The 12,191-nt window shown below is 34.6% G+C and overlaps 1 protein-coding gene across 1 annotated transcript in view; it reads right to left on the bottom strand.

Moving 5' to 3' along the window:
* Nucleotides 1-12,191, bottom strand: part of ADGB (androglobin) — a gene marked incomplete at both ends in the record, with an annotated part of 172,304 nt that overhangs the window by 54,519 nt on the left and 105,594 nt on the right. Inside the window, 4 exons of the mRNA XM_080700144.1 lie at nucleotides 3,015-3,199; nucleotides 6,310-6,497; nucleotides 8,783-8,936; nucleotides 9,462-9,615. Of these exons, the coding sequence (XP_080556270.1) occupies nucleotides 3,015-3,199; nucleotides 6,310-6,497; nucleotides 8,783-8,936; nucleotides 9,462-9,615 (681 nt within the window). The remainder of the gene's footprint in view (nucleotides 1-3,014; nucleotides 3,200-6,309; nucleotides 6,498-8,782; nucleotides 8,937-9,461; nucleotides 9,616-12,191) is intronic.

Below are 12,191 nucleotides of genomic sequence, written 5' to 3'. Positions count from 1 at the left end.
TGATTAATTAATTTAGGAGTTCAATCTAAGAAAAGGTCAATAGTACTGGAAGCCTCAGGAAGCCTTGGGCCAGCTCAGTTTGAATACACAGTATTTGGCTGAGTGTGATTTGTCTGCGAGTGGACAAATTCCTGGTGTAATCTCTGAGGTATAGTCATTGATGTCTTCTCCATCCAGTAATGTCTAATCTCTCCTTCATCCAAATTGTCAATGCCTGCCTCGCTGATCATCTTTATTGTAGCCTGTGACAATTGTTGGCTTTTATGTTTGATTAACTTTTATGATGCCTTGTCTAAAGTTTCTATAAAAACTAAGGCCCTGGTTAGAGAAGGCCGGGAGAATTTGTCATCTCAGTCTTCTCCCTGACGCCCCTACTAACTAAATTCTCTTAACATTATTATATCAGGTTTCTTGTCATTGTTGTGTGAGAAAGACTAGTGCAAGGGAGCTGCCCTGGAGCAGCGACCTCCCATTGTAGAAACCACAGAACAATGTTCAGGAAGCTGCAGGGAGCAGCGACCTTCTGTGGCAAGAACCACAGAACAATTATTAGGGAGATTCATGAAGCAGCAACCCTCAGTGGCGGGACTACAAAACAAGTGTCCGCCAGAGCCACCAATACAAGACTAAATTTTTTTTTGTTCGTGTGTGTGTGTGTGTGGTACTGAGGGTGGAAACTGTGGGCTTTTACTACCTCCCGGTTATACTCCTAGACCTATTTTATACTTTATTTGGAAACAGGGTCTCATTAAGTTGCTGAGAGCCTCACTCAGTAGTTGAGGCTGGCTTTGAACCTGTGCGATCCTCCTGTCTCAGCCTCCCAAGCGCTGGGATTATAAGCGTGCACCACCACGTCCGGCTGAGACTAAATTAAAAAAAATATACAATTCACAGTAGACAAATCTCGGAACCAGCTCGGTGTTAGCCAAAAAATTCATGGATGAAGAAAATGTGGTATGTACACACAATGGAATTTTACTCTGCCACAGGGAAGAAAAAAACTATGTAATTTATAAGAAAATGGACAGAACTAGAGAATATTAGGCTAAGTGAGACCAGCCAGTCTCAGAAAGCCGGGAGTCACGTGTTTCCCTTCAGATGTGGAAACTGAGAGAACACAGAAAATAAAAATACTTCAGAAAAATGAGGAGAGAGACCAGGAGAGCAGGATAAAGGTATTGAAGAAGGAGAACAGGAGGGGAAGACTTGATGAAGGAAACAATTTAAATAATGCTATGACCATACATGAAGGTACCACAACCAAGTAAGTCGCGATGGGGGTAGGGCTGGTTGGGACCCAGAGGAAATCATACCTAGTGCTGTGTGCTTGTATGTTTATATCCCATTGAATCTCACTACAATATGTAATTACAATGCGCTAATAAAATACATTAAAAAAGAAAATTTAAAAATTAGTACAGAAAAAAGCATAATGAATAATATTTAATAATAATTATATTAATTACTGAGAAATTTAAACAATATCCAAGAGTCTTATATATAAATTCATTATCCAAGAGTCTTAAATGTAAATTTATACAGGTACATTTTTAAACCCTAGACAGAACTGTCACTATTAAGTAAAAATTAAAATATAAATTAAAATATAAAATAAAAATTAAAGACAGGAAGTTTAAAAAATGACCTTGAATATTATTAGAAACACATAAAAAATATAGGTCTACTTCCTGTAAACATCAGGCTTAGTATTGAAGTCAAACCTAATAAAATTGAAAAAATATTCCTGTAGCATTAAAATGGCTTTCAAAAATAGAAAATTATAAAGTTTCCAAGTTAATTTCAAGAACATTTTTTATCATTTGGACTTGAAAACCAGAAAAATAAAATGTTTATGTGCAACAGAGAAAAAAATACACCCATAGAGATATAAAGTTGGGAATATGATCCAACAAACTAAATAATAATATATATATTCTAAACATAGAGGCACATTAAACCATCAAAGTTGTTCCCAGAAGATGAGAATGGTTCAAAACTTAAACTAACTTTATTAAATACAAAGTGGTAAAATCTGGTGATTTCTGTATACAACAAAGACAACTGATGAGGGCTCAAAACTATTCTATATTAAAATTCTAACTACTGATAGCACTTTCTCAAATTTCATAAACTCTAATTATTACTAACCTAAAAGCAAACATAATACTTAATGGTAAATGCAACATGTCTTCCTATTTAATAAAAGAAAATATACCATCACCACTTTCATTTAACATTGAATTATGGGTCCTATCCAACACCAGAAAAAAGACAAAAAAAGAAAATTTTAAGAAATAACATTATTAAGTAAAATGAGTAAAATACCAGATTTGTTTAAGCTGCAACTACAAAGAAGAAAAATGATGGCATAAAAGGTAAAATAGTGAGGTTTTCTCTTTTGCACAAAAACTAAAATATTAGCTATCAGTTTTTCTGGGCAGCATAAAAAACTATTTGTTCCCTTGTTTATAATTTTGTATTTTCCAAATTTTCTGCATTGGTCATATGTTATTTTTAGGATCAGAATCTAAATATTAAGCTAACTAAAGAAATAATATTACAACTCACAATATCACTATTAACCATAATTTTACAAATAATTTATTCACTCAATAATTAATTTGTAGTACTATTTTGAAAGCAATAACATTGAGGTTTATGTTAAATTTAATAAATAGAACATTTTCAATAAAAATAGTGAATTGAAATAAAAGAAATATAAAACATTATTTTTAGTTACAACAATCTACTTATTATGAAGGGTTAGGTACTGAGAAAGTAAATTTTTTCCTAATGTAAAAAGTCCTTAAAATACAATTATAATCTGTCTATTGTTATTCACAACCTAATCTGAAATACAAATTTAATGGTGTCAGATAAAGTGTTTTAAATATTAATATCAAGTCTTATTAAGTGGTGACTTGCTACTTTACCTTTAAGCATTTCCAAGATGTTATAAAAACACAAGTATCTAATTTGAATCCAAATGCCCAATTCAAAAAGCACAAACTTACACTGGGAGCTCAAAGCCTTTTCACTTCCTAGGAAGTTAAATGCTGGAATGATAGCTTGGCCTTTTCCAGTGGAGCTCACCACAGTTTCTTCATTTTCTAGCACCTGAAGCTTGATGAATGCGTCTGGCTTGGATGTACGCACATGTATCGTGATAGGGTGTTGCAAGGCAACTTTAACAGAATACCTGTTGGGGAAAAATGAGCTTCATAAGCAAATGGCTTGGTCTTTCCCTTGAATCAATAAAAGAAGTGTTATAATCTTCCAAAATAATCATCTAAGTGTAGAATTCCTTCATGAAATCCACTAGCATCCTAGAAACATCAGAGTCACAGTAGACTTTGTCAAAGAATCCAATATAGTGTGGCTAAACAAAATGAGTATATAATTTTAACTATACAAAAATACCAAGTATGGAATGCATCTTTTGATTGTTATGAGTAGTTACGTAGGAAAACTGATAGACCTATAAGCCACTCTTTTTTGATTTCTTCATCATTACCTTCTTATGGCACTGAAGACTGAACACGGGGGAATTCTACTACAAACTACACACTTGGCCCTTTTTAGTTTATTTTGTTTTTTGGCACAAGGTCTCACTAGGTTTCTGGAGAGTCTTGCTACATTTCTGAGGCTGTCCTTGATCCTTGAGTCTGGGATCCTCCTGTCTCAGCCTTTGTACTACTAGAATCACAAGCGTGTGCCACCATGCCCATCTCCGCAAGATTTCTTAAGAGTTCAGCAGACTTATTTAAACTCCCACATCAACCTACTCCATTAAACCTTCTTTTGTGGTTAGACAAAAAGCATATGTCACAGCAGGATAAACTTTACATGTTTTTCATTCAATCCAAACACACAGAGAAACTAAAAATAGTATCCAGAACCTCTACCCTCACTGTTTACCACACAGGTTAGAAAACTTGCAGAAAGACTGGAAACATGCTGTTTAACCCATCCTTTCCAACTGTACCCTGAAGAGTTTAAGATTTTTTCCTTTTGTTTTTTTATTTTGAATGATTATTTGCAAATGCTCAAGACTTTTAAATCAACCTCATTTCTCTACAAATTTGCCCTCCTCAGCATCCTCTGTCTTCTGTATCATAAATCCCCTTTTTATTTCTTTCTCCTATACTATATTGAAAAGAAGTGATGATAATGAACATCCTTGTCTTGCCTTTCTCTTTGTCATTAGTGAGTTGGTCAGTTCTTTCCCATCTTTAAGACAGATGACAATAAAACAAAAATCAATCCAACAAAATCCACCACCTGTAGTCCAGAGGACCACAATGCATTCCTCCTAAGAGCAGCTCAGGAAAGCTGCCTGCCTCCGGTCTTCTCAGCGCATCTCCTCCCACACTGATCTGCCACCAAACCAGGTGCTAAGCTAGCCCTTGCCCAGTTTTCAAGCAGCCTGTCCTTGCCTATAGAAACTTCTCATCTTCCTTGAGAGTCTGATAGGGTTGACCCAACCCTCATTTTCTCCTCATTTCAAATCTCTTCCTCTGTGAGCCTAGCAATGCTGATAATTTCTCTTCTCTTTTCTGCTTTTTATTGATGAAAATTTATGCCACTGACATTCCCACAACTGTCAGAGGTCTTTTTCAATGTTCTGTCCTGGGTCTGACATCCATGCTACAAATTTTCCTGGGCACTCCATGAGCCAAAAACACAGTAAAGATTCCCAAATAAAAGTTTACCAACTACCTATGTAATCTACATAGAATTTCTTTGGCATAATAAACTCTTAGAAGATAATTGGAGATTTGATCTAATATTCTCATAGTCCAGTTACATATATATTAATAATATAGAAAAGTAGAAATGGTGATTATTAACAATATGTAACAACTTGTAACATAATAGAGAGTTTTATGTTCATGTGAGAGTTTCCAGGGCAGGCATGAAAAACTCTTCACAAAAAACTTAATGTCATTTAGAAATGCTCATACTATAATAATACTTAATAAGGTAAGAATTTTAAAGCTCTAATTATGTTATAATTTTCACATGATAAACTATATCCAGATAAAACTCTATGAGAAAAATATGATAAAATCCTAATGATGGTTATTTCTAGGTTGTCTGATTATTAATGACTTTTAACTACTTAACATATTTTATATTTTCAAAATGCTCAGTGTATAACAGAATATACTAAAAAGGGAAGGTTATTTTCTAACAATGTATACAATGCCAACACATACTGAATGAAGTCTAACCGTGGATCAGACAGTGTGTTAGGTCCCAGATTTGAAAGATATGGCTCTGGCCTTCACTTCATGTTAATTCTTATAGAGGCTGACATGACAATAACCAGCTAATATGTACATATGCAATATTATCAGAAAAAACAAAGGATTATAAGAACATAACTTGGATCAACTACTTATATTTGAAGATTTTAATGCAAAGAGTTTTATTCTTCATGAAAATTATTAAAAGTGATAGATTGTTATAAGTGGAGAAATAGGGAGAGAATAGTGCAGATCAGAGGCAAGTCACAAGCATGATAAAATTGTATGTTATTTAAGTGAGGAGGGAGTCTTTAGCTTCATCAAGAGGGGGTGCCATCCTTGGTAACAGGGCAAGAATGTTGAATATTGTGCCATGCAGCTTGGATTTTGCTTCACATTGCATAGAAAGTTGTCAAAAAAATTACAGCATGGAAATCACATATTTAAATATGCATGTTAAAAAGGCAGCTACTCTGGTACTAAAGATGGGTATGAAAATGAATAAGGAGAGATGGCAGAGTATTAAACATAGAATATAATGGAATTATGGATTCTGGAAACACAGTATTTTTATTAGACCAAACATTATAAGGACCTGAAGTAGTGCAGAGGTATTGAGAACAGAGAGGAGGGCAAAGGGAAGAGAGGCATGCCAGGATTACAATCAATGGAACCAGCTAATGAAAAGAGAAGAATCCATGCTGAAGATGTTCAAGGGATGTGTTGATGAGCATGAAGAGTCAAGGTAATATACAAAAGAGGAATCCTTGCTACAGAATAATCAGAGATGTCGCACAACAAGAAGGCAATAGCATCATGGAGAAGGTTCACTCAAAGTCAAGTTGCATGAAGCCTAAGAAAATATCAGTACCATTTATACAACTCTGTAGACTTGATTCCATATAAAACTCATGCAAATCACATTACTCTAAATTAATAAAAGAGTGCAGAAATTGAAATTCAAAACAGATTGTAAGATTTTTGCTGCAGGATTTAATTTTAATCTGAATATATTAATATTTTAAAGAGAATGCCCCCTCCTTCTGGCATATACTTGTACCTGAATAAGACTTTCTTATCATTGGGTATGTAGTAGTCTCTGATTTCCTTTATGGCGAAGGTGTTGCTGGGAGAGTCTCTGGAGAGGCATGGGAGTGGAGTGTAGGAACCAATGAGGCGCAGTTTCCATCGAGAGCCTGCTACATACATGTCACCAGTGAAGGCTTCAGCCACGAATGTGTATCCCTTCTATAAGAAAGTGCAATTACACAAATACAGGTCACACCGCCTCTAGTCTCTCAAATGTACAATACATATTATGGTATTAAAATGCTTCATATTCTTTATATGCATGTAGCTTCCAAGATCTCTCAGCAAACAGCAAACTGTTAGCATTATATTTGAAATTCCTCTTAGAAATACCTCTTCATTCTTCATGAAAATTATTTAAATTATTAAAGCATTTTAAATGCTTCCAGGAAGATGATTAACTCTAACTTTTCAAAATATGATCCCTTAAGTATATAAAAATAGTGCTTATTGTAGTATATAATTACTATGCTTCCTTCTAATTCTTCTTAAGCTTTCGAGGGCAAAGTTTTAAATCATTGCATTATCCTGGAGTAGCTCAATAACCTGTTGTTTGGTTTTTAGATTTTCAGATTTTCCTCTCTAAAATACTGAGATGAGTAAAAGGGAGAGTCTGTAGGAATGTAGATCCCTTGAGATGACAAATAAAATTATCAAAATAACAGTTGATCTGACCCCTCTGAGCCTGGATGTGCATCGTAGATGAGGTTTTCAGATTGGGAAAATGAGGAGTGAAAGTGTGTGGGGAAGTCACTACTTTGTGATCAGCCTGCTCCAACATAATTGGACATCTAGCCAAAAAGTCAGCAAATCACAAGTTTATTATTAAGATGCAACAGTTTGAAGAAATTCAGTTTAGAATTCTAGATATTCTTAATAAGAAATAAAAATATAGATTTATGTTCCAGTTGTTTTCTTTTAGAGGAAGCTCATCAATTTGTTTATATTTCCAGAGATAAAAAATTAGAAGCCAGAATGAACATATAAAATCTCAATAGAATGTCTAGAAATATTAGCCATAATTCCAATATTTATAATGCGATAAGAAATATATATCAATAAGGAACTCTTGACATCATGTTTGGGCAAGAAAAAAAAGACAAAGTATATATGCTCAAGTACATTTACTTCTGAGGTGTAATGCACAGGTTTGTTGGTTGCTATTCTTATCATTGTATTAATATATTAAAGAGGCAATTCAGAATTAAAGGACTCTTGCTTTTATATAGAGGAAGAGAATAATTTTAAGAGGAAAATATGCTACAAATTCATGGGATAGACACTGGTAAGTGAAAATCTGAAGCCAAAAAAGTGCTGGGTTTATGAGCCAGGATCCAGCGGTTGCTGAATGAATGTATAACTTAAAGAGCAAGGACTGCAGAATAGAGCACCGTGAACTGATAAAATCCACAGGTGAGTATTCTGAATCAACTGTATGATCTTTGAGGAATTACAAAAGAAATATATTGCAAACAATTCTAATATTTTTTTAATTGAAGAATGCATATGAGCAAACTACAGACCAGTAAGTTTATTTAACAACGGCCCTTTATCAAGATTCTACAGCAGATCATATAAAAGATCTCTCATGAAAACCCCAAAAAGCAAAACAGATTCCTAAAAGCCAACATGAATTTATTCAGGGTGAAGGAGGGGACCTAGCTGAGGGAGACAGGAGGCGGGAGGAAGACTCGAAGAGGGAAACACCTTCGATGGACATGATGTACATACACAAACTTAGAAAAGCTAATCATGTGCTGGGCAGAGGAAGGTGGGGGAGGGAGAGAGAGTGGGGTGGGAGCTGGGGGAGGGCTCCACAACTACTGTGTGCATGTATGCCTATATCATTCTAAACTTCATCAAGATGTATGATTGCAATACACCAGTACAAAAGTATGGAAGACTCAAAATCAAATAAATAGTACAGACATAGTGTTGGGTGTTGATGGGTCTCAGAAAATCAGATGACAAAGCCTCTGATGAATTTCATATGGATTGGATACCTTACAATGAGCCTGCCAGGCAAGCTAAACACAGTCGGGGCTACTCTCTTGACAGAGATTTCAATGTTATCCATTGATCCACCTCTTTTGTTATTTATTTTTGGGATTTGGTAGTCTAATGTTATGCTAAGTTTTCATTCTCTTCCATTTATGTTTTACAGGTTTATATAACTTCAATAATTAGAGTTCCTGATGCTTTCTGTTTGTGTTATTTATTTGAGGAGAAGAAGTAAGAAGGCCAAGAGGTAAAGAATGCTCTTGCATTCACATTAACTATCTCCCTCTGTCAAATAAATGGGAGTTGCATAAGGAAAGCACAGGGCCCTTTTGCTCTGTTGGGTTGTTAGAAAACACCCCTGTCATATCTTCTCCTGGGCTCTTGACCAGCTCATTGCTTCTCATACGATCCTATCATATGGGGAGAATAAACTTTATACCTACCTTATTCTTGGTATAAAAGTAAGGCACCACCTTTTGGAACACCTTGGGCACCAGTTCCATTGTGTCATTATTAACAACATGTAGCATACAGACTGGAAGTGTGGTGTATACTTTGGGGAGCAAAATCATGTCTTGAGGAACCAAAAACGTTTCTCTGTAATTACAAAAGCATAAACTTTTCCTTAACATGAATCTTAAAGTTTGAAATTAGATTTATTGCCAAGAAAATAAAATAGTTTAAGATATTTAAAGCTCTAAATATATGATACATACACTATTTTTATTTACAAATTATTAATGTGATATTTTGACATATAAATTCAAACTCCATTAAGAAATTACATTTTATAAGTAGTTTGTGACTTTTACCTGGTAATGCAGTTGCTTAGAATTTAGAGTTTCTATTTCTATAATGAGTTAATTGATGTGTTGTATGTTTTTATTATATCTCTTAAAAGTCTATACTTTATTCGCATTTTTTATATTTTGATGTAAGGGTTACAGGTAAGAATTTGTATATCTCCTTCATGCATAGCAATGTATAACATTTAACCAAATCATGAAAGCAACCTAGAAACTGATTTACTACTTCTATACATTACTGTAAGGAAAGATCTACAGACATGAGTATTATATGCCATTTCAAGACAACATAATTGCCAGTATATAATGATCTCACCTGAACACTATAAACCAAGAATTTGGTGGTTGATCTGGATAGGTCACTGTATAGTCAGCAAAAGCAATCTTAGTTTCTTCATCTTGATAGCAAGGATAAGATTCAACAGACTTGCACTTGCTTTTAAACATCAGTCTAGAAATATATAAATAAACTGAATATCAATGACAAAATCCGCCTTTAAAATAAACTCTATTTACAAAAAGAAATTGCAAAATTTGCAGGCCATTCTTTGCTCGATTGAGTTCTTGATCAAAGGAGCCCCTGTGGCCCAGGATATTGAAGGGAGCCCACTCTGCACCAATCATGAAAGATGTATTTCAAAGGTGCCCTAAGTTATCCAAAGTTCCAGATCTAAGGAGAACACAACTCATCACTAAGGAGTAATCAAAGTTCACGGATGGGAAATCAAAACCAAAGTTCAAGCTATTAGGCTAGGAAAACTAGAAGCAGAAAGCTCAGCAATAAAACCATGTGGGAGCCACCAACAGATCTAGAATTGAGGCGGAGAGCAGAGGCAGGAATGGAGTTTAATGTGAGGAATGTTTGGGGAAAATAGATTTTAATAAACAAGGAAAGAATACTAGCTATTGTGTTCCTTCGGCATCATTTCTGATGCACGAGGGAATGCTGAATGCAGTTAGTTAAAAGAATTAGGGGCTAAAGTTTCTCCATGTTTGCCCTCTGGAAGGCTGTGGTATATTCCAGAATGTGATAGAAATGACGTGATGAATCTGCTGGGTCTTGTCCCTCCCATCCTGCCAGAATTTAGGTCCAGCGTTGTAGCTCCAGGAATATGGAGTCTTTTATACAAAATCTCAAGTATTTATCAGGATGGAAGCCACTAGGGCCAGAGGCAACGGCTCTCTATTAGAGGTTAAGCCAGCTGAAGGTGCTGTGGTGTTGGCTTCCAGAAGGCAGACAGCCCATGGATTGCCAGGGGAAGGCACAGCCACAGAGGTCCTCATGGAGGATAGAATTCATGGCTCCTACGGATCAGCAGTAATTGGTGGTAGGAGGAAATGGCACTTTGAGGGGTTGATAAAGCCCTTTTAAAGTTGTGAGAACAAAGAATAAGGTAACTAGTCTCCTGGTTTGACTGGGGTAGTAGTGATTTATGCATAAGGCCTTCTGGTTTTCTTATCAGTGTGTCCTGGTGGGACAATAAATGACAAGGTCACCCTAACTAGGAGTGATAGCGGGATAGTCTTTAGATTCAGAGCAATGTTATAAGACACATGGGCCTGGATTAGGAGAGGTGAGTGGGACGCTCACTCTCTGAGAGGGCAGAGCTCATTCAGATCCTGTCTTCAGTTAACATTTTGATATTTGGTTCATCATGAGTTTTTTCATTAATATTTGTCTTTTTTAAATGTTTATGTTTGTATACATACTTTTCTATTTATCGTTTGTTTATAAAAAGAAATTCAATTCTACTTTATCTTGGTTTTGTAGTCAGCCTTTTTAAAAGTTCTTTCAATGATTCTAACAGTTTTCATGTAGATTTCTTGGCATTCTCTACACACATGATCATATCATCTTTTAACAATGGAGTTTATTTTTTTTTTCTTTTTCCCTTCCACTCCTCATGAATGCTGCTTCAATTTGCTTTTTTCTTTTTCTTTTTTCCTTTTTTGCCCTTCTTGGAATTACAGGGTTATCTTAAATTAAAATGGTTGGGCAGGAGTCTTTGTCTTGTTTCCAAACTCAGGGAAAAGCTTTTTAAAATCTCTTCTAATTATGTTTGTAGTGTGTGTGTTTTTTTTTTAAAGAAAGTTATTTTTGCTTTTATAAATACTAGATACCAAAATTTGAATTTTCTTTTTAAATATCAAATATCTTAATATATTAAAAAGTTTCACTAATGCTAGTTTCCTAAGAGATATTTTTAATTTTTAATATTTTAGCTTTTATCAAATTTTTTAATCTACCCATATGGCAAAATATTTTGTCATTTATTCCTGTTAATGTATTAAAATGATTAATCTTCTAATTTTAATCCACATTATATGTCTGGGGGTGGGAAGGCCCACTTATTTATGAGGTATCCTTCCTAGGTAATTGCAATTTTGATTTGCTAAGATGTTATTATTACATTTTGGCATATATTTTCAAAAGTATGGTTCATTTGCAAATTCATTTCTTATACTGTCCTTGTCAAGTTTTTCATTATGGTTATGATTTGGTAAATATTTACTCCTTTTCTAGTCTCTGAAAAACATATAAGATTAACTTTTTTAAAAAAAAATTCACTAGTTAAGCCAAATTGTATCATGCTAACATCCTCACGCTCATACACCCTTGTCCTATTCTAGTATCAACTAAATTTTTACTTTCACCACTTCTGAAATAATTCTAGAACCTTAAAATATATTTAAGCTCTTACCCAACTTGTGAACTTTGCATTAGTACTCCCATGAATTTACAATTACATATAGCTGTTAGTATCCTTGCCCTTTGAAAATAACAGGTCTTATTTCTCTGGCTGATTTTAAGGTTTTTTCTTTTGGTCTTTGGTTTTCAGAAGTTTGATTACAATGAGTTTAGGTATGGGTTTCTTTCTATCTTTCCAACATAGTGTCTGCAGAGTTTTGAAAATTTGGGTTGACATATTTTATCAGTTTCAGAAGGCTCTGAGATCTACTTTTTACATTCTGGGATCCTAGGTATATAAGTACCTATACTAGACACTTTTTAAAATAGGTGAGTACTGGGTATTGAATCCAGGGG

Source organism: Muscardinus avellanarius (assembly GCF_963383645.1).
Source record: "Muscardinus avellanarius genome assembly, chromosome: 8".
Taxonomy (NCBI): domain Eukaryota; kingdom Metazoa; phylum Chordata; class Mammalia; order Rodentia; family Gliridae; genus Muscardinus; species Muscardinus avellanarius.
This window is presented reverse-complemented; position numbering and strand designations above follow the sequence as displayed.